Source organism: Gymnoscopelus braueri, assembly GCF_963280865.1.
Source record: "Gymnoscopelus braueri genome assembly, chromosome: 22".
NCBI lineage: Eukaryota > Metazoa > Chordata > Actinopteri > Myctophiformes > Myctophidae > Gymnoscopelus > Gymnoscopelus braueri.
This window is the reverse complement of record NC_137624.1, coordinates 36,179,781-36,204,355: the sequence shown is the minus strand read 5'-3', so window position 1 is coordinate 36,204,355 and position 24,575 is coordinate 36,179,781. Positions and strand designations below refer to the sequence as shown.

General features: G+C 41.9%; 1 protein-coding gene across 2 annotated transcripts in view; it reads right to left on the bottom strand.

The window, feature by feature from the left end:
- The window catches only part of aif1l (allograft inflammatory factor 1-like), a 31,124-nt gene extending 7,075 nt beyond the window's left edge, over positions 1–24,049 (bottom strand). For both annotated transcript variants that reach the window (XR_013932524.1, XM_080419646.1), the window contains exons 1-5: positions 23,886–24,049; positions 23,605–23,666; positions 12,586–12,652; positions 6,688–6,729; positions 4,315–4,477 (exon numbers count right to left, since the gene is read on the bottom strand). Coding sequence is in view for 1 of the 2 variants with exons in the window: in XM_080419646.1 (XP_080275772.1) it covers positions 4,315–4,477; positions 6,688–6,729; positions 12,586–12,652; positions 23,605–23,666; positions 23,886–23,910 (359 nt within the window). In the remaining variant the exon portion in view is untranslated. The remainder of the gene's footprint in view (positions 1–4,314; positions 4,478–6,687; positions 6,730–12,585; positions 12,653–23,604; positions 23,667–23,885) is intronic.
- Between the last annotated feature and the right edge of the window lie 526 nt (positions 24,050–24,575).

Sequence of the window (24,575 nt, the reverse complement as noted above, 5' to 3'; positions counted from 1 at the left end):
GCCCTATATACATTTCGCCCATTTGAAAATATCCGATCTACAAGCTCACAAAAGTGAATTTCCCCCGCAGGATCAAAAAAGGTCTCTTCTATTCTACTATATTCTCTCCTGAAATGTGAACCCTGCCATTGTCTCCTCGACACAGGCGTTAGTCAATAATTACAGGCAACATACTCTCCTGTGATGAACAGGCCCTTGCAATTACAATGTGAAGTGTACTACTATACAGAGGAGGGGTGCATGGGATTCAACCACTTGAACTAAAGTGACCAGACGTCCCCGTTTGGCCTAAAATGTCCCTGTTTTCACCATTCAATTAAAATAATAGCACTTGTTTTGAGTGCACAACACATAGATGTTTATCATGTTCTGTTAAAGGTGCAGTCACTAGATGTGTTAAGTGCTAAAATAAGTGTCCCCCATTCTGATGAAAATACCAGGAGAAAAAAAACACATCAAAAGGTAGCGAAAATAGTAGAGCACATTTTAGGAGCCCTATTTTTTCATAGTGAGCCATAATTGTTTTTAATCAGATGTATGCGATTAAAAACATTCTGGGTTGTACATTCGACAAAAACATTCTGGGTTGTACATTCGACGAAAGTACAAGTGAGCTTGTAGATCTGCCATGTTCACAGAAGATATTTAGCGTAGCAGAAAAAAGGATGGGGCCTCGTATAGACCCCTGGGGGACTCAGTCGGTCAGCTAAGTATACAGTAAGCGGTTACGTAAGGAATACCACACAGTGGAGAATGTAAGTAAGTCGTGTGTTTTCTCTGCTGATTCATATATTTGGGATTGAAAAGATTTGCCCAGCAAAGAGTCCAGTGACTCCAGTCAGCTTAGTGCAGCAGAGCTGACATGCTATAGTCAAAACACTGACAGGCCAGACACACGGCTTTCACCGCTCTGACCATGCAGTCCCATGGCCGTTTTAAAGGGCTTACACAGGCTGCATTAAACCGCCTCTCCTTGAAGGACCTTTTAAGGAGAAAATGTTTTTTTTTTTGTTGCTGATCTTGACAACATCTGATGGTGGGTTTGAGGTGAGGGTGCAAAGGTTTTTTTTTTACACTACAAATGTCTGCATCATCAATTTGAAACTAGACGGAAACTAACTACGGTGGAAGTTTGTCAGATGTAATGCAGTGAATGTCTGCGCTTCACTTTTAACTGATTGTGTAGTTGCTTTTGACTATCCATATAATATGTGATATATTTAGGATTTTGTTTTCCAATCAGAATTGTATTCAGTAGTTTTACTCATATCGTTGCTGTCGGGCAGAAACCTTGTATATCCATATTTCAACTTAATTTTTTTTTGTAAATTAATACCCTACTTCATCATACATGAGTGTCGCTTGCTCAAAAAAGTAGATGCGAGGCGTTGTGAGCTTGTAGATCGGCTATTTTCACAATTTCACTTTTCTTTTCGCTTTACAATAATAAAAAAAGGAACCGTTTTGGACATACGGTACAAGGTTTCCACCCGACAGAGATGATATTTATAGGCCTGTGCCATATGTCACACGTTTGACCTCACATAATAATGACTGACCTCTGATATGTGCCCAGGGACACATTAGCACATCATAAACTCTCACTCACCACTCACCACACTACATGACCTCATATACGCTCCATCTATTCAGTAAACAGAACCACCAATTAAAATCCTCTGTCCCCACCCCTTCTTCCTCTGTAAATACACCTGTGTTTTCTACCAGTATTGTATGGAATTGTGTGTATATTATATTATATGTATTACTGATGAATTGAGTACAATGGAACACAATGGAAACAAGCCTCCTGGGGCTTTAGCATAAACTTTGACTGCACCACCTGTACTGTCAACAAACCTGCTAATAAAGTATTCAATGAATACATTTTATCCAATCAGGACAGAGAATCCATTTATCAGCTTCAGTGTTCCAGGTCAAAATTTTGTTTGTTTTCTGTTTCATAAATTCCAATTCAACGTGTGAGTTCACTCTCCCGATTGGATGAAATTGGTATCCCGACCTGAAAACGTATTTTCTGTTTACTAAAGAGCTGGAGAAACGGGGACACCGGGGGAGACCCCTGTTACTGAACTTCACATACTGTACATTCAAAACAAACTTGCACACTGCTGAGAGCAAATACGTCAGCTGCCTCTCTCTCTTTCACTAAAGACATGTTTAGGTCATATCCGAGTTACTGGTGGTAGTGGTTAAAGTATCTAACCTATTAGCATGTACCTAAGTTACTGGTGGTAGTGGTTAAAGTATCTAAGCTATTAGCACGTACCTAAGCACATGATCCTGACTGAGGATAAGGCCCGGGTCTGACTAATGAGCGTGTCATGGCCGTGGTGATTAAAGGATAACGCCACGTGGGTGCTATAGTGGCTGACATCACCACTGTGGTCATCCTTTACAAGAACCCCTCCTGCCTGATAAGATAAACAACGAGCTGACACAGCATATGACACACACATCCTCCTTCTGGCCTACGCACATTACAGAAGTGGCCTGTCAAACCTGTTCATGTCAAGGACCCCCAAATTGAAATGTATTTCGGCCCGTCTGAAAATATTCTGTGCCAGGGTTGTTAAACAGATTTGTAAGCTATATCAATTAATTTGGTTGGGGACCCCCTGGAATGCCCCCAAGGACCTCTGGGGGTCCCTGGACCCCACTTTGAGAACTTTATTAGAGCCCCTGACTGATGCTACATCCTTTGGGTCCGATGCTTGGAGAATCCTAGACCATTTTGACCAAACATTTTGCCTACAGAGACATGTCTCAACATAGTGACACAAGGTTAAAGTGGTTAAAAGTCAGGACACATTGGCTGCATATTTGCCAATGTCATCAAAAGATGGTCTAATAATGGCTGATATATATCGGCCAAACCGATATATCAACATGGTGGAAAACTAAGATTATCATCAAGTTCCTACCTAATAGCAATCAGCAAGATACAGCGTACCAAGCAGGGCACGGTCATTTTTTCATTTCCTTACACAGATTATGAAAGTGCAGATCGTAATCTTTCAAATCGTGTCTCACACATTGATATCTGAAAATATAGCTGAAGGAGTTGTAGAATGTGAAGAATGTGTGTGGGGGGGATTCTGAAAGGTCTGGGAGGAAGTAAACAAAGTGTGTTATCAAGAACAGTGTTGCAGCCACAATAATCTCTCAAAGATGTGTGAGTCAGCACCACTGCCTTAAACAACGTAATGTTGTTGTTAGCCGGAATAAACACAGAAGCACCCAACCCGAGTTCCTGTTTTACACAAAAAATTAGGTTGTGCCCCCCCCAGAGGCAAAACAATAAGACAGTTCCCAGATTGCAGCCACAAAGAAATGTTTTCAAGAATCCTTTACTATGAAGAAAAATGCTGATATTGTGCGACTATTCCCTTGTCTAAACTATGGTTGGGAAGCATTGACCAGGATGGCTGAGAGTACAGTGTAAATACTGTATGAGTGTAAATAAAATGTCTAAAGGAAGGTGTATTTTCTCTATGCAAAAAAACGACGTGCCATTCACAAAGGGGTGTGTAAATCCCTGATACGTGCGGATCACAGTTGTTCCTCGTTTTTGCCTGAAGGTCAGAGGCTCGTTCATATGGAAGGTCCTTTGCATTGCTCCACGCCCCCATTTAAGACCATAAAGCTGTTTACACTCAAAACGTGGGTGTAAACAGCTTAGTGAATCGGGCCCAAATTGTTTAAGCTCAAATCAAGAATCTGAGAAAAAGACAGTCAAAGATCTGTGTTATGTCATACCTCTCACAGCAGACTAATTATGCGTGTTTTGTGATAAAAAATAAACACACGTATAATCAAAGTATTGAGCCGATTCTTCAACATTTTAAAAAGAAAAACCCATACAACAACCTATTTCCTTGATTTGCGTGGGTTCATGTTTGTCTACTCGCACATTCTGTCAGACCCTGTTACATAAATACTGCATGTGACAGCCACACGCACACGCACACACACGCACGCGCGCGCGCGCGCACGCACGCACGCACGCACGCACGCACGCACGCACGCACGCACGCACGCACGCACGCACGCACGCACGCACGCACGCACGCACGCACACACACACACACACACACACACACACACACACACACACACACACACACACACACACACACACACACACACACACACACACACACACACACACACACACACACACACACACACACACACACACACACACACACACACACACACACACACACACACACACACACACACACACACACACACGCCCACACGCCCACACACACACACGTGTTGACTCACAGTTTGAGCACCGCAGAGCGCTTCCCCAGCATCATCCTAACAAAGTCCCTGTAGTTGATGGTGTTGCTGCTTCCTCCGGTCACCTCCAGGATCATCTTCTTCACCTCCAGGTGGGTCTTGGGGACCCCCAGTTTCTCCATCATCTGCTTCAGACCCATTATGTCTGAGGGGACAATTTCATTCTCACTATTAGACATAATTATGTCTGCAACATTATCTATAATCCTTTGTCCAATATTTTCTTAACATATGTTTTTTTAATCGATTGATTTATTCAGATAGGACAGCGGAGAGAGGGCAGTGATAACTCGTTGCTGTCGGGTGGAAACCTCATATGTCCAAAACTTTTACTTTGCGAGATTCAGATTCAAAAGTCGCAAAAATAGCTGATCTACACGCTCAAAACTTGTCACAATGCGACGCCTTTCGTTTGACACTGTGTATGACAAAGTAGGGCATTAATTTACCAAAAAAACGTAAGTTAAAATATGGAGATACAAGGTTTCTGCCCGACAGCAACGATATTATGGTCAGCCCCCTCCCATAGTAGAAACATCAAGGTGCCCCCCCCCATGTTTTGAAAGACAAGAAGACAAATATTATTTCATACATACAATCTTGACTCTTTTAGTCAAGAAAGAGAAAGAAGCTCCAGAGGCTATGAAAAAACTCACTGAAAAGGCAGACACAGTAGGAGCTCTTCAAAGTGGACATTGAATACATTGACCACTTAAGCCCTAATTTATACTTTCAAAAATAGCAGAACTACAAGCTCACAGCGCGTCACATTGCGATGCGCTGTGAGCTTATACAGATCTGCTATTTTATGAATTGTTCATGCTCAAAATTGGGACCCCGCTCCCCCCCCCACACACGTCTAACTACCTGAACTCCTGCTCGCCACACACCTGTTATCCTATTATACACCCAGGGTCACTATAACTGGTGTGAAACATAATACATGACAGTGACACATGACCTGGCACAGCGTTAATTACGGTTCTCCTCTCATATCACTGGTTGTTTTGACTGGGATGCTGTGTGTGTGGTGCTAGAGTCTGGCTACCGTTACTCTGAACTGTGTGTGTGTGTGTGTGTGTGTGTGTGTGTGTGTGTGTGTGTGTGTGTGTGTGTGTGTGTGTGTGTGTGTGTGTGTGTGTGTGTGTGTGTGTGTGGTGTGTTATAGAGTCTGGCTAACATGACTCTGAACTGTGTGTGTGAGTGTGTGTGTGTGTGTGTGTGTGTGTGTGTGTGTGTGTGTGTGTGTGTGTGTGTGTGTGTGTGTGTGTGTGTGTGTGTGTGTGTGTGTGTGTGTGTGTGTGTGTGTGTGTGTGTGTGTGTGTGTGTGTGTGTGTTTGTGTGTGTGTGTGTGTGTGTGTGTGTGTGTTATAGAGTCTGGCTAACATGACTCTGAACTGTTTATATTTGAGCTATATCAACATACCTTTTTCTGAAAACTGTTAAGCTTTAGAAGGCATTAGTTAAATTGTTATATTATCAAACATATCAGACAGTCTACATTTCCCCAAAAGGATATGCATGTATTTCATTCAGTCAGACCAGAAGCAGGGACAAAGCGTTTACAAATGTAACTAGAAAAAGTGCTCCTCGGAGCACAGGTCTCCGCCAGGTCAGGTAGGTTATTGTGGCCTCCTGGTGGCGCTATAATAGGCCATTGTGAAAAGGGTGCCCGTTTCTTCTTAGGCCTTTCACGACAATCGGACACTGCATTCATGATTTGAGGCATTTTGTTCCAAAAATTTGTTTAGCTAAATTAGACCTGCTGGTGGCGCTATAACAGGCCAATGTGAAAGGGGTGGCATTTCTTCCTCAGCCTAGTGGGAATGTGCGTGTAAAATTTCACGGAAATCGCAAGCTGAGTGCATAATTTGAGGCATTTAGTTCCAAAACGGAGCAATCCTGCAAACTTTGGAAGACAGCCTTAGGCCAATGAGGATGAATATGGGAAATCGGACACATCCGTGTTGATCACATGACTATAGAGATACTGTATACCGATTTGCATGACCTTTGGATAAAATCTGTAGGAGTAATATAAAGAAATTGGTTTTGCACAAATCGGCCTCCTGGTGGCGCTATAACAGGCCCATGTGAAAAATTTGGGGCAAATGTTCTGAATTGGCATCCAGGGAGTGTGTGTGCACAGTTTCGCAGCGACCGGGCCAACGGTGCCAGAGATTAGCTGGTGACGGACGGACGGACGGACGGACACACGGACAGGGGGTAAAACATACTCTCTCGCCATGCCTCACGGCCCTGGCGGAGACAATGACCAGACGGGGATATTAAAAGCAGAGGCATGGATATTACCCTCATCCCCCCCAACAGAAATCCAACCCTGCTGTTACTCACCAATCTCTCCTTGGTCGTTTATGTCAAACTCAGCATATTTATCTGGAAAATACAAACACAAGACATTGTCAGTAATTAAAATTTGATATGGTCATTTTCTTTCTCTCTCTCTCTCTCTCTCTCTCCTCTCTCTCTCTCTCTCTCTCTCTCTCTCTCTCTCTCTCTCTCTCTCTCTCTCCTCTCTCTCTCTCTCTCTCTCTCTCTCTCTCTCTCTCTCTCTCTCTCTCTCTCTCTCTCTCCTCCTCTCTCTCTCTCTCTCTCTCTCTCTCTCTCTCTCTCTCTCTCTCTCTCTCTCTCACACACACCCATAAACTTACAGGCCATTTCAAATGCCAGCATGGGACCCATGCACAAAAATGAACAATTAAGAAAAGTCAGCAGAAACCATACTTTTAGAGACATTTTCCCCCTTAAACTTTACTTGACCCAAATTATACATAGTTGGCTAACATCAGCCATGTATTATTATGTTCCGAAACCAAAGAAAATCACTTTTCTCAACATTTTCTCAGCTTGAGAACACAGTGTCTGTCCAGGAGTCAATATTATTGCACTAGAGCGGTGCTCACAAACCTTCACCAATTACTCTTCAATGTCCACTACAGTGCACACTACAGTGGTATAACAGGTTACAGTAGTAGGCTGGCTTACTACATATACACAATAATACAGGTAAACCGAACAGACACCACAAACAGACATGGTGCAACACCAAAACAATGACCCACAAAGGCCAAATGCAAAGGCAGCAACACCATCAAATAAAACAAAGATTTGTATTGTATTTAAGGGTTAAGAAGAATTGATTTCAACACAGAGTACTATGACAAAACAAATAAACAAATACGGCTCTTCATTATTTCAGAATTCAGAATCTCAACAAGACAGTGGTGTCAAAAAAAAAAAAGAAGCAAAGGAGAAAACGGTAAAAAATCAGCTGGCACACTGGGGCCGTGCGGACGGGGCATCAAGGCCACTGTGGCCTATAGATCATTTTTTGAAGCCAAGGGCACAAGGCCAAAAGAGGGGCAACGGCAGCCTCCCATGAAATTCCTGCCTTGCTCGACACCAAACAATGACCCGACAAGTCAAGGACTGATGGGGGAACAAGACTAATAATGTACACATGAGGGCTGATTACAAATGAGATACATCTGGGGAAGACATGAACATAGAAATATGGAAACTAGAACATAACACATAGAAAAATACAAGACCAGTGTTGGGAAAATGTACTCAAATGTTTTACTTCAGGAAAAGTATCAATACTGCAATGTAGAAGTACTTGTACTTACAGTACCAAAAGTAAAAGTACTAAAATGTTTGAAAATAGCAGATCTACAAGCTCACAACGTGTCGCATTGTGAGCTTGTAGAAAGTAAAAGTACCTCAAACTTGTACTTAAGTATAGTACTTGAGTAAATGTACTTAGTTACTTAACACCACTGTACGAGACCTTCGCAAGACAGGCAAAGTCTGTGACTGTGACCATTCCTGTCCATTCGCTGCCCTTTTTTTCTCCTCCCCTCCCAGCCACGGCTGGTATTGTTTTCACCTTGTGAGTCTGTGTGTGGACACATTGTGTCAACAAATATATGTTGAAACATTGTCATCGGCTGCAGTATGCTGTTTCAGTTCAAGGATAAAACATTCTAGAGCACTACCAAGGGGTCCCTATGGACACTTACAGGTCTGTAACTCTGAGAGTGTACAAAAATGGACCCTTTTACGGTTCTATTTGTACACTCTCTGAGTTATATTAACACTGAGAGTTGTACAGTGTTTGTACACAGACCCGCAAAAGGTCCATATTTAGACCCGCTGGTGGGGTCCCGGACCAGACGTTGAGAAACACTGTTTGTTCTAGAGTGTCTTCTGAAGTGAAGAACCTGGGGCACACATTCTCCCCTTCAATCTCATCACATCACCCCCCCCCCCCCCTTTTTATACATGTCCTTCATCTGATGTCTGCTGGCTTTCCTCTGTCACAATGGTGCCTCTGTGTCCACGAGAGAGAGACACAGAGAGAGAGACACAGAGAGCGAGAGAGAGACAGACAGAGGGTGACACAAAGAAAGTGAGACAGAGAGAGAAATAGGAAGGGGGGGGAGAAAGAGAGAGAGAGAGAGAGAGAGAGAGAGAGAGAGAGAGAGAGAGAGAGAGAGAGAGAGAGAGAGAGAGAGATGGGAAGAGAGAGAGAGAGAGAGAGAGTAAAGCTATGTAACTGTGTTGCCATATGAAGCCATGGGGGATGGAAGGGATAGAGGACAATGCCAGCCCTGTTCGTCAACTTCTTTGAGTCCCCCAAAACATGTGCACGTGCACGGGCACGCACGCGCGCACACGCACGCATCTATTATCAACTGATAAACAAACCAAACAACAACAATAACAGCTCTGCTCTCGAACTTCTTCGAGTCCCCCAAAACATGTGCACGTGCAGTCTTGCACGTGCAAGCACGCGCACACGCACGCACGCATCTATTATCAACTGATAAACACCAAACAACAACAATAACTGCTCTGCTCTGGAGCCTTTCTGTCCCACGTTCATTCTCTCTGCTGTACTGAGACGGTGGTCAGTGGAGAGCAGCATTACTTTAAATCCCTTCCTTCTACTTTTCCGTTCATGTGCTGAAAAAAGACCCCAGGAGGGACGCAGAGAGACAAAAGACAAAAGAGGCCCGTTTAGGTAACATTGTGACTCTCAAATACAAGCCCCCTGTTGTTTCTGAAGAATTTGGCCACTTGGGCTTAATGTAAGCCTATCTGTTTCTCTCGGTCTCTGGATGATTTCTGGTGAAAACAAGGAACATTGCTTTCCTGATGAATACAGACACACTAATCAATCACTTGCAAAGTCAAGACAGTGATTAAGGGTGAACACAAAGCACTAAAAAGAGTGTCATTTCACAGGGAGCAACTGCTAATCAAATTAATCGACTGTAAATTGATAATTTAATCAAATGATTCACTAGTAATTGATCCCTATTTTGGGGGTGTCATTATAGGCAAAATGTAAAAAATAAATAAATAAAATAACTACATTTTTCAAAACAATTTCATAATTGAATACAACAATCTAACTGAATTAGAAAAAGAAAAATATATTTTTTAGATCGGCTATTTTCACTAGTTTGGGTCCCGGGGTGACATCAAATTTTTCTTTTGGGCCTCAAGCTAAGAAGTTTGGGAACCACACTGATCTAGATGATGTCCTCTCCAACTGCCCCAGCAGAGTGGAAATGAGAGGATAATTAGATCTTTGCACTGGGAGGCACATCACTGTGGTGCTCAAATAAGTGACTAGGACAGTGATGTGGTCGACAGTTAGCAATGACAACACAGAGTGGCTGAGGACAGTCAATTACAGGTCAAGGTTGGGATTGTTATTGTGTGGAAACTACAGTACAAGTTACCAAGAATCAAGGCGATGAATCAAAAGTCAAGAACCAAATGATGCTACTACATTACTGTCTTTTTTCATGAACCTAAAAAACGTTCCTTTGATAGGCCTCTTTGTACTGTAAAATGGTAAATACTGTATACAGTAGTAATGATACAATGTATCAAACAAATACAGTTGGAGAGAGTTACTTCAGATGGTGAAAGGGTTGTCTTCTCCTGATTTCAATCACTTAAGCCCTATTTTATACTTTAAAATAATAATGACTAAACAAAAAAAGATCTGTTATTTTCACTATTTTTGAAAATAAAATGACAAAATAAAGAAATTATATTACATGCAATATTTTTCGAACATAGTTTTTTTTTTTGGTATTTGGTCAAAGAATACAGTGATATTGGATTTCGTCCATATCACCATGCAGCCCTCAGAGAATGCATTGTCCACATCACAGGAACACACACACTGCATCACACTATCACGTTTCTTCTCACGTTTGGCTACAATGTGACTCATCAACATAGCCTTTTGTTGTTTACATTCTATGACCCAATTTCCTCCAGCAAGACCATATGGAACAATAACACTGACTGTATACAGCTTGATTTATAGCTAGTCATACAACAGTGTCCTGCATTAACCCATTAAGGCCAGAGGCCGATTATAAAACTGTCTTCTAACAGTTTTCTGAAAAACGTATGTTTCTGTATCAGTAACCTTTTCATGTCAAGGACCCCCAAAATGATATGTATTTGGCCGGCGACATGATGCTTTCCCGGTTTTAATGGGTAAAAAAGAAAAACAATGCATCGAGATGTGACACATTGTTGTGAGCTTGTAGATCTGCTATTTTCGGCAACGGGACACATTGTTGTATGATGGAGCATAAAGTAGGCACAAGTATACCCGAGGAATTGTGTATCAAGACTTATTTGACCACCAACTGAAATACATATATCGATAACCACTTAAACCCTATACACTTTGTTGACCGGAGTTCTATACCCTTTTTCCCTCTGCACCAAATATCTTCCCCCGAATATAGCTAATCTATAAGCTTGTGACTCGTGTGACGAGCTAATAGATTGCCTATTTTCGCCGAATGTTCACTTATTTTCGCCGAATGTTCACCTATTATGACATGCCCAGAATAGGGACGCAAATCCTCACACAATGACAACGAGACAGACATGTCGGCATGGTAATACTTCAGGAATGTATAAACAGCTCTTTTGCTTAGTCATGATATCACAGAGCTACCGGTAGCAGAATTATTAGGGCTGATGTATTTATACTTTGTCGCATGACGCGAGTTACTGAAGAGAAAATGACCCATTACATCTTCAAAGTGAAAGTACAAGTTATTATTGTCATTGAGCGACACGGTTCGCACGGCAAAGTATAAATTAGGCTTCATACTTTCCCCTGAAACAACATCCTAAAAACAAGTTCCCTCAAAGCTCTGGACGTTATGAAAACAAGCGCGGAGGAGCATCCAGGCACATTCCTCCAAGGCCACAGAGGACTTGGCCTTGCAACCCACTTAGAAATAAGGGCAGTTCTCGCTTTCTCTCTCTCTCTCTCTCTCTCTCCCACACACACACACACACACACACACACACACACACACACACACACACACACACACACACACACACACACACACACACACACACACACACACACACACACACACACACACACACACACACACACACACACACACACACACACACACACACACACACACACACACACACTTGTATTACTATACTTGTGAGGACATCAACGGTTATTTTATTATTTAATGAATGCCACTTTTAGTTTTCTGACATTTCTTTAACGTACCCTTAAGCCAAAAATAGTAGATCTACAAGCATGACGGACGGTAGATCTGCTATTTTCGGTGTGTGACACCGGTGCACAACTAAGTATAAATCAGGCATAACTCAAACCCTAACCCCTAAACGTCTCATCCTAACCCTCCATAACCCCAACATGAATCTTTGGAAAAAAGAATCATCACAATTCTCCATCAAATTCTACTATACTTCTGGGGATATTTGGCCCTCACAAGTATAGAAATTCAAGTACACTCGCTCACACTCACACACACACACACACACACACACACACACACACACACACACACACACAGAAAGTCATAAACAGAATACCAAAAGCTTGTATGCGTGCAGGTTTGAGACATCACAAACACTCAATCACGGACACAGGCATGAGAAGGCAAAACAACAGCAGTGCGTGGGCATAATGTACTCCCTGAGGACCGATGAGATGTGCGTGCGTGCGTGCGTGCGTGCGTGCGTGCGTGCGTGCGTGCGTTGGTGTGTGCGTAGGCATAATGCGCTCCTTCAGGCTGGCTGCAGGCAGTCACCAACAACACACAGCCTGTCTGGCTCTCTATCTGAAGTGATGGGAGAATATGTTGTTTTCATGTTATAAGAGTTAGAGCACCAAGTGGACATCCTTACTTTTAAATCCCTCCAGTTGGTCGGGCAGGTCCTCCTCGTCCCTGTACTTCTGGTCCTCCATGTACTCCTGGAGGGGGGGGGGGGGGTGAAAAGAGTTCAGTTAGGAGATTATGTGCACATCTAATACCAGGCCAGGTGCTGGATATCAGAACAAACAAAACGAATCAAGCAAAAAAAAAAAACATCCACACAAAGCACCCAAACACTTGTATTAATGGCACACAACGTTTCGACCTTCTCTAGATCTTCAGGCAAAATGTTTGTCTGACAAACAAAGGAACATATTTATACTCAAGTCATTGGTTAATGACAATATATAGCACCTGTGAGTAAGAAGAAGCAACCTAGCTAATAATCCTATCACAGGTGAAAAGAGGCCAGAGCAATAGGCTGTCCACACCAAGAATGAGAACTACAAGGATTAAAGAAAATACATATAATCTCACAATTTAAAAGCTTGTTAGGCCAACTGTCCCAATCTGTGATACAGTGAAAACACTGAAACACTAGCAGTCTGTTTCCTTCTACAGCATTATGCAGCCGACAGTTGAACAAAATCACAGATTGAGGCTTTAACCTTTACATTTATGAAATATCCGAGACCACGGGATATGCTTCTGAACATTGCCAGTTTGACCAATTCAAATACTGTTTAATCTTATAATAACTAATATATCTATTATTACTGTATAGGGCTTGTCTTGACTTTTCCCACCACATGGATTGGGGTTTAGTGTTATGCCTCATTTTATTTCCTGGTTGCACTTAAATCGTCCTTTAGAGAAAGCCAAGAGTTGCAAGAGAAAGTCATGCTGGGCTTCTATGGATTCCTAAAATGACTGAGATCAGCCGTGGTGATTGAGAACTTCATTCCATGTAACTATAAATATAAATATAACGATAATGATGTGTCCATACACCCTGATGTATAATAAGTAAGTATAAGCCTTGGAAACCAAGGGTTCCAGGAGCCATGTGGCCCATAGGTCAGGAGAGTATAGCCTATCTCCTGTCAAAAGATTGGCTGCCTATATAGAAATAAAACTAGTTTCCCCAAGCTCTGTAGGAAAAGGAAGATCGAAGCCACATTTCTATCTGTACTGGACTGTGGGGATATGATCCATCGTCATGCAGCCGCCTCCACACTCAAGCCTCTGGACTCAGTTTACCACTCAGCTCTGAGGTTTATTACCGGTGACAGCTACAACACTCATCACTGTGCCCTGTGTGATAAGGTGGGCTGGTCTACTCTGACTGAGAGGCGCAATAATCATTGGCACCTCTTCGTTTATGAAGCCCTGGTTGGAAAATTACCACCTTATATCTCAACCATAGCTACGTCAGAAACCTAGTCACATTCTAACTCGCTCCAGCGATTGGCTATAGTCCTTCTGGTTCCTTCTGCCAGTTCGGAACTGGGAAAGACGTGCTTTCAGCTTTGTTGCACCTGATTCTTGGAGCCTCTTGCAACAAGAGCTTATACTGAATGCCCTAGCATCTTTTGGCCATTTAAAGAATTTATATAATAACCGTGCATTACCTGTATGCAACCGTTTTAACTGATTGCTGTCAACATGCAACTGTTTTAACTGTTTGTTGCCAACATTATCGTTTTTCTTGTTGTTCTCATGTTATTCATATGTGTGTAATCTTGGCATCATTGATGTAAATGAGGGTCTCCCTCAATGATCTCTCCGAGAATCTTAACCCTTTAAGACCAGGAACGCATCTGTGTCACTTTAGGTTTCTTTGGCTATTCAAAAATAGCAGATATACAAGCTCATAGCGCGGCACCGAGTGCCGCGCTATGAGCTTGTAGATCTGCTATTTTTGAAAAATCCTGAAAAAAAATGTTTTAGATTTTTTTCCAAAAACTGTTAGGATTTAGATTTTTTTAAAGAATCGCCTCAGGTCTTAATGGGTTAAATAAAGGTTGAAGGAATTAAAGGTTTCTGTAGCGTGACACCCCCCCCCCCCCTGGACATGACACTAGTATGTCACATGGTGTACAAATACACCCCCTGGACACGACACTAGTATGTCACATGATGTACAAATACGCCCCCTTGACACGACTTACTCAAGCCTATACCGCTTGTGCTATAACCACACCCTGCTTCTGTGACCAACGCGGAAGTGCCTCTCGCCTACAACAACTGCAGGCATTTTTTTTGGGGCCGATAAAGTATTGTTTTTGACCGCGACTGAGGCACGCCGTCTCAAGCGAACCTGAACCACGAGAGGCACTCTGCATTGGTTCTCAAAGTGGGGTCCGGGGACCCCCAGGGGTCCTTGAGGGAGTTCCAGGGGGTCCCCAGCTAAATGATGGATAGTTAGGAACCAAATGGACCCTTGTGGGTCTGTAACTCTGAGAGTGTACAAATGCATTTGGTTGCATTTGTACACTCTCAGAGTTAAATTATCATCGATTTTACAATATAAGTGGGGTCCCAGAGATATAAATGTCATTAAATGGGGGTCCTAAGCCTAATGCATGTAAAACCGGAGGTCCTTGAAATTAAAATGGTTGAAAATCCCCGCTAGAGTCGTAAAAATCTTTTCTTATATGGGGGTCCCTGGCATGTCTTTTCAAATGGGGGTCCGTGGGCTAAATAAGTGTCAATTTGGGGGTCCTTGACATGAAAAAGTTTGAGAACCACTGCTATTATGTCCCTGGGACTTACCCCCCCACAATCCAACCCTTGATGCTATGAGTGCCAAGCTCAACGATGCATTGGGTCCCATTTTTATAGTCTTTGGTATTATGACCCGATCTCAGGGCGGACACACTCTAAGCACCACAAGGCCACTGAGCTGTACTGATGAACAATAGAGCTCTGTAATCACGTTGAACTTGAGCGATGCGTTGAACCTGAAGCCCTGTAGATTTCGGTCGGATGTTGTTGTCTGGGCTGTCAGCGTTTCTGTCATTCATCAAATCTACTACTGAGAGTGATCCCATACGATATCGTTCACCACCGTGGTCAGAGCTGTGGTGTGGACTTCCAGTTAGAGTGATTTTTAAAACGACATATTTATAGCTATGGTTATAGTTATGGTTCTTGGTGTGGATGGCTCCTTAACCCGTTAAAACCGAGAAAGCATCTGTGTAACCACTTTAACCATTAGTTTATACATTGAAAAATAGCAGATCTACAAGCTCACAGCACGTCACTGCGTGCCGCGCTGTGAGCTTGTAGATCTGTTATTTTTGAAAAAACGTGAAAATGAGTGTAAATCTTTGAATATATATATATTTTCTTTAAGCGAACATTTTTACTCAAATCTTTGCTTTTGGGGGTCCCTGGAACAAAACATTTTGAGATGGGGGGGGGGGGTCCTCGACTCAATACATATAATTTTGGGGGTCCTTGACATGAAAATGTTTGAGCACCACTGATATAGCATAAGTATTTCAGAAAACAGAAGACATTTTAAGAATCGGCCTCAGGTCGTAACTCATTCCCTGCCACTGACCTAATAAACGTAATTATTCCCGTTTACCAATGCTGCCACTGACGTAAAAAACGTATATCATTTTTATTTTATTTTTTTATTTCATTTTTTCAAATTTGACCCAAAGACCAAGGAGATATGATTTTTCGAAGATCTAGACTCCCATCCACTTCCTTGTTAACTTAAAACTTAAAAATTCTGTATCTCGGCTCCTGAGTACTTTTTTTTTTCGATGAAAAATCTCTGGCAGTGGGCAAACGCGGCCAGCAATAATTGTGGCAGTGAATCCTAAAAATAAATTTTACCTAATTATTTTTTCTATCGATTAGTCACCCCATGGAGACTTGAGACTTTTTGTGTCTCCTACCGGAACCGCTGCCGGTCATCAAATTATTGGCTTAGGAATGCGACAAAAACTAAAAAATATCCATGAATTCAAGTCTCCATGGGGTGACTAATCGAAAGAAAAAAAGTCATTTTGGGGGTGAACTATACCTTTAATGGGTTAAACAAAGCTGAAAACCACAGGAGGTTGACCATGCTTGATTAGAGCCTGATTTCAGCCCATACTGTAACAGCAGTGCAAACAGGCAGCTTTCAATATCACTTGTGCAATATCTTCTCATGGATTATCTCGGCTATTACTGTATGCTCAGATTAGAACACCCACAAGTGTTACCCTGTCATGACTACACCTAATACTTTACACTAAGGCAGTATAGGGTAATTGCTACTTCTTCTACAAGATCAAATAACATAAGTAGATTTTTAAAATACTTCCTCAGCATTAAAGGCAAAAACCACAGATTTTCAACCTAAATCCCACGTTCTCGTGCGAGGGGGAGATCAATAATATAGTTTGCAGTGGTGGAAAGTAACTAAGTACATTTACTCAAGTACTGTACAATTTTGAGGTATTCTTACTTAACTGGAGTATTTCCAATTGTCAGTACTTTTACTTCTACTCCACTACATCTCAGAGGCTAAATTTGTACCTTTACTCCACTACACTTATTTGAAAACTTTAGTTTAAAGCAAAACATGTAGATTAACCACTTCAACCCTATATACATTTTGGCCATTTGATCACACTACAGCAGTGGTTTTCAACCCTTTTCATACCAAGGACCCCTAAATTGATATACATTCGGCCGCCGACCCCCATCTGAAAATGTTTTGTTCCAGGGACCCCCAGAAGCAAAGATTTGAGTAAAAAAAAATTCGCTAAAAAATATATATATATATTCAAAGATATGCAAAGATTTTCACGATTTTTCAAAAATAGCAGATCTAGAAGCTCATAGCTATGAGCTTGTATATCTGCTATTTTTGACGCTATGCTAACTAATTTCACTGGGGACCCCCTGGTACCTTCCCAAGGACCACTGGTTGAGAACCACTGCACTACAGCACACAAAAGCATACAAAAGTAGCAAGATCTACAAGCTCGAAACGCGGCGCGAAGCGACGCGTTTCGAGCTTGTAGATCTGCTACTTTTGATGCTTTTGAATTTGAATCCTGAAAAGTAACAGTTTTGGACGTACTGTATGAGCTTTCCACCACGACAGAGACATACATGATATATAACTCCTCAGACACAGGTTTATCTGGCTCTTTTCACAGAGAGTGGAACGATTTGTCATGTTACAGCAGTACGTTGACAAATGGCTGCAGGGAGAGACTCTAATTAAATAATAATTGAGTTGATCTACCATGTGGGAGTCATAGCTACGCATGCACCCACGCACGCACGCACGCACCCACACACAAGCACCCACACACGCACACACACGCTTTAGGGCAGGGGTCTTGAACGTGGGGTTGTGGGACCCCCGGGGGTCCGCAGGGTACCGTCTCCAGCTCAATGATGGATAGTTAGGAAGTTATAGGAACCGAATGGACCGCTATACGGGTCTGTAACCCCCTGTGTGTACAAATGGAAACTTAATGGACCCATTTTTGTTCCATTTTGTACACACTCTCTGACTTGGATAAATAAAACTAAAGGCAGTTACACACTGGCGAATATGCGAATATACGCAAAATTCGGACTCGTTCCGAATAATTAAAAGACGCTTTTTTCGCTCCGTGAAACTGGTGTGGAAACTTGCATTGAATTTATAAGGTTTAAAAAATATATATATATATTCGCATGAAAAAAATCGCCCCGGTGTGTAAGGACCTTTACACTTTGGATTTTAGTTTTTTTATGATTTTATGTGTATCCTAAATCTATTATTAACCCATTTAGACCTGTTGTAACCTATCTGTCTTTATACCTTTCAATCCGGGAGAGCATCTGTGTCATTTCAAGTCCATTTCAAATCTACTGCAGACGCTGACAAATACTTTCTTTAGTGAACATTGAAAATTCAGTTTTTTTTATAAAAACCTCTTAGGATTTAGAAGGCGTTCTTAGAATCTGTCTCGCATAATAGATCTTTTTTTTAGGACATGCGAATGCTTTTTATTTGAGCATTTTCTTTAAATACCTGCACACAGTATGTGCACAATACCCCGGTCAACGACTTGTATTCAATAACTGGCACAGCATGCATATTTTATGATAAGCCATCTGTAGAATATGGCACGACAGACTTCTTGCACGGAAACCTGATTTTCTTCCCAACAATAGGACTTCAGCACATGCTGCCACAAGAATGACCTAAAAGCTCTAATCCATAAGATTTATGTACGTCTTTCCCGGGCATTTGAACAATGGAGGTGATTAAGTAGCCACATATTGACCTGGTGAGGAGGACACGGCCCTCTTCAGGTGTAGATGCACTCAAGCTTGCCAGGTTAGAGATACATAATTTAGTGCATCAACTAATAGCGTGATCACATTCACAACAATAAAGCTCACTGCTTTCTCACCCGTACAAATATTCTATATACATCTTCATAGTACAGCAGACTTTCTTTTTTTCTACATGGAATAAATGGATGCTCCCTAAATGAGTACACATGGAATCTCTACACAGCGAAAAAAAAAACGTTTCAATATAACACGCATTGCTGCCAAGATTATTGGCTTTCCCACACCCACACTTTCTGATAAGAATGATAAAGCCATAACACGCTTAGCACTCACAATAGTACACTATTTGAATGACACTGATCATCCCCTCAACCGTCACTTCTGGACAGAGATACAGAACTTTGAGATGGGAAAAGGTTTGTTTTAGCAGGAGTCATTTTGTCCACTCATCCATTGCAGTGCTAAGCTGCCTCGCTGCATATGTTGTTTGTAAGGATATCCAATATTATCGGCTGATATTAGCATAAACATTTTAAAAAATCTGAAAATATCGGTATCGGTTTTTGAACTTGAACGTTTTTTAATAAGTTACAGGAGTTCTTACTGTATGGTGTGTGTGATATGAAATGTGAGCTTATATTCCATCATATTCAAGGGCTTTTGCAGAGAAATGACTCCAGTCACTTTCAAATTAGAGCACTGCAGAGGGCAGGTGTGCATGTCTGTGTCCAGCTGACACTCGTTGACACTCGTTAATGTCATAGGCATCAAAGCAATTACGCTTCTGCACCGTCAAATAGGCCAACATCTAATCTAACATTAGTGAGACTCATTCAAATGACCACCAGTGAGTCCCGGGACTCACTTTGTTGAAAACATAACAACATCGCTGTATATTAGATTTATTAGATATTATATTGATATTATAGCTATTTTATTTTATTAGATATGTGATGTTGTTACCTGACAATTAGTTGACTTTTGGTGAAAACCCTGCATATATCGGTATCGGAAATTAGGAGTTGGACAATATCGGTAGATCGGTTATTGGTTGTTTGTGTAGTCTGGAGACTTCATGTTCGGTCGCTTTTTCTTGCGTGTTTTTGTTGAACAGACTTGTGAAATGGAATTTATCCCTCGGTGACAAATATAGAGTAGAAATGGAGGCATTTATAATAATAAACACTGAGGATTTTTACTGTATATCAAAGCAAGACTGAGCATTGTAAGCTCTCCACACGCATGGTGCTCCGGGCTGCCCTCTCGCTGCGACCCGATTTCCTCTTAGTCTCCAAGGTTTCTTTTATTTTTTTCTTCATGTGACACAAACCAAATTAGTGCTCTGGTGACAGGCCACCAGCAGGGGACAGGACCCGGGAGGGGGACAGAGAGAGGACACGCACGCACGCACGCACGCACGCACGCACGCACGCACGCACGCACGCACGCACGCACGCACGCACGCACGCACGCACGCACGCACGCACGCACGACCCCACACACACACACACACACACACACACACACACACACACACACACACACACACACACACACACACACACACACACACACACACACACACACACACACACACACACACACACACAGAGCACGTCAGCTTGTGTCTGTCTGTCTGTCTGTCTGTGGGCAGTGGTGTGAAGTAACTAAGTACATTTACTCAAGTATTCAAGGTATTTTTTTTTTTTTTTTACTTCTATTCCACTACATCTCAAAGGCAAATATTGTACTTTTACTCCACTACAATTATTTGAAAAATGTTGTTACTAGTTACTTTGTAGATTTTGATTATTATTACAAAACATACATTAACCACTTCAGCCCTGTATGCATTTTGGCAATTTGAAAATAGCCGATCTACAAGCTCACAATGCGTCGCGATGCGACGCATTGTGAGCTTGTAGATCTGCTATTTTCAAAAGATGTGCACATTTGAAAACTTGAAATGGGACATTTTGCAGTAATGAGTACTTTTACCTTTGGTACTTTAAGTACACTTTGATGCCAATACTTTTGTACTTTTGCTCAAGTACATTTTTTATTCCGGACTTCTACTTGTAACAGGAGTATTTCTTACATTGCAGTATCGATACTTTTACTTGAGTAACAAATGTGAGTACTTTTTCCACCACTGTCTGTCTGTAGGAACATCTACAGTATAAGGGACGGTGGTAGCCTGACGTGGCGCCTGTTCCAACCCCGACACAAAGCCCTCATTCAGGCCAGGCGGTCTGAGCAGACACCTGTTTCCCGTCGGACCACCAGGGAATCTAGAGGGGGTCTCTCTGGAGCAACGAGAGGAGCTGCGTCTGGTGGTAATCTGTAATCTGTGTGTCGTTGTGCACCTACAGTACCACAGAATGAGTCACTGGCTGCTACCCACACATTCAATAAATCACTGTTTGTTCCCCAAACGGGTCGAGGACCAATTTTTATGGGTCGCAAGTAAATATCCCCTAAAATATCCCCAAAAGTATTTCATAAATAAAATCAAAAAATCTAATAATTTACATAAATAAACCCCCCAAAAACACACAACTACAGAAGCTGTGAAAATAGCAGTTCTACAAGTTCATAACGCGACGCGAAGCGACACATTGTGAGCTTGTAGATCTGCTATTTTCACTAGTCTGGGTCCCGGGCAAACATCTGATTTCTCCTTTGGAGTGGTTCTCCAAAAAGGTTTGGGAACCACTGCAGTAAATGCACAGTAAAACCCTGAGTTTCAATTTAACCACCGTCTTAAACCCTGTACTTAGATGACCGGAGACCCCCAGGGGTCTGTCGGTCATCAAAGGTATTAGTTCACTAAGTACTAGTTGACCGGAAAAGCCTAAAAAGCCTCACAACGTGTTGCGACACGCTGTGAGGCTTTGTAGATTGGCTATTGTCTGTGAATGTCTGGCCGAGAATAGGGACGCTAGGTTTAACACTGCAATACATACGTTTCATTGAACGACTGAATGGTTTATCTTAACTTTCTACCAATCTTCCTCCAAGACGGACCATTAGAGATATCAACGCTAATGCGATTCAGTCAGGGCTACTTTTCAACCCGTAGGCTATGTGTCCTGCCTGACACCAGGATCAACATTTCTCAATGGAAGACCTCCAACCACTGCACATGTACTAGTTATATTGTATTAACATAATTTTAACATTGTAATAACATACTCTACCATACAGACGCACTAGTTATATTGTCATAACATGCTCTACCATACAGATTAAATAGCTATATTGTAATAACATACTCTTCCATACAGATTAAATAGTTATAGGCCTTTTGTAATAACATACTCTACATACTCTACCATACAGATGCACTAGTTATATGTATTAACATACTCTACCAGATGCACTATTTATATTGTATAAATAGTGCATTTATACAATATAAATGCATTATGCATGATATTAACTCAACCGTTTGTTGATAATTCCAGAGAAGCATTCACTTCCACGTGTGACAAGTCTCTTTGTTATTGGCCGCTGCTTTTATCTCCCGCTTCCCTATCGGCTGTTACGCAAAGAGATGTCAACATCAGATTGCTTCACTGAGTGTGAGGCCATATCTCTGTATAGTGGTTTGTCCCCAGTCTTCCAATTGGGTAATATCATTTGGGAGAATGTAATGTCATCACACACGTGTTGAAATGCTTGTCTCTCTTATCAATGTGATCATAACAAACCTACTGGATACACAATACAGCCTTATCTGTGTGTGAGTGTGCATGTGCGTATGTGTGTGTGTGTGTGTGTGTGTGTGTGTGTGTGTGTGTGTGTGTGTGTGTGTGTGTGTGTGTGTGTACACACCCTAATGTTACATACTAGTAACATTGTAATAACATGCTCTACCATACAGATGTATTAGTTATATTGTAATAACATACTCTACCATACAGATGTAGTAGTTATATTGTAATAACATACTCTACCATACAGATGCACTAGTTATATTGTATTAACATTACTCTACCATACAGATGCACTAGTTGTATTGTATTAGGTTGGATAAGGTCCATCCTACCCAAGAACAGACCAGATGCTGCAGCATGCAGCCGCATTCAACAAGTGCTAAATCAATCAATACATTAATCAATATCTGGTTTTATGTCATGTGGACATTTATTAGGACGATGGTTCTCAACCTTTTCAGGCCACAACCCCCCAGAATTATCATATTTGAACTTGGGACCCCCCAAAATAATCACATATGAACTGGGGACCCCCAGCCCTGACAAGCACTTGGAATTGTAGGAGTTGAGGCATCACATTTAGTTTGACTCGGTTCCACAGATAAATATTGTGAAAATAGCTGATCTACAATGTGAGCTTGTAGATCAGCTAGATCAGCTAGACCAGCTGATCAGCTAGACCAGTTTGTAGATCAGCTAGACCAGTTTGGCTTTTTGATGCAGTAATGGTATTTTTTTCTTTCTTTTCCCCCCACATTTCACACAACACATTCACCAATGTAAGCCAAGTATATACAGTAGCCTATATAGGCTATGAGCTAATAGTTCAATCAGCTCTCAACAACGTGAGGTCCGGGGACCCCCATAATATGTCCTCGAGGGTCTGTAACTCTGAGAGTGTAACACATGTAACCAAATGGACCCATGTGTTACACTCTCAGAGTTAAAATAACACCTTGGAGTTGAGAATCACTGATCGAGTTGAATGAATGTAACGTTACACGTGTGTGCATGTGCGTGCGTGCGCGTGCGTGCAGAACGGTGCACACTGTGTGCAGGCGTCAAATAACGGTTTACTTCACCTTGTTGATCTCCTCCAGTCTCTCCCTCTGCTGGGCTTTTAGCAATCCGAAGGTTTTCCCTCCTGCATGCAAAAAAAAGGCAAATCTCGTTATTTTAATATTATTGTGTGGCTATTGGGTCAGACTTAATAGAGCTATAGCTTTACGAGGCTAACCGGCCTACTGAACGTTCCATTGAACAGATTATAGGAGCATTAGCTGAAGCTGTAACACCTTTATCATTACAACACAATAAGCAATAGGCGGTTAGACACAATGTATCCAGAAATGTATCCGTTTACCTTGGGCTTTGTGATTCGAAGGCATCGCGGAGTTTGTCTGTCTGTCAGCGATCCAGAGAACAATAAAGTCTCTCCCGATGAGACTGTAGTGTGTGTGTGTGTGTGTGTGTGGACCGTGTGCGTGTGTGTGTGTGCTGTGTGTGTTCAGCTGCTGCACCGACCTCTTCTCTCTCCTGGAACTGAATAGAATGACTGCCTGCCTGGAGCTCTGCTCTCTACAGCTACAGCACCACTGATGCTGCTCTTGGATCCACTGAAGGATGCTTAATTATAACCATCTGCTGCCACCGTGTGGTGAGCTCTGCTCTCTACAGCAGTGGTTCTCAACCTGTGGGTTGGGACCCCCAGGGGGGTCCCCCACATGATTTTGATGACAGTTAAGTGAGAATGTAAGGACTTTTGAGACCTTTTTAACACCTAAAAAAAGTGATCAACAAATTATACTAACTATATAAATATATATATAAAAACTGGTCAAACATTGGACAAATTGTCAAATAATACAAGAAAGAGGTGAAAGTTGTGAAAATAGCAGATCTACAAGCCAACAGCGCGAGGCGTTGTGAGCTTGTAGATCTGCTATTTTCACAATATTTATCTGTGGAACCGAGTCAAACTAAATTGAATGCCTCGACTCTTATTGTAGAATAATCCATTATTATGATGTAACAGTGGCGTTTGTATTGGCAC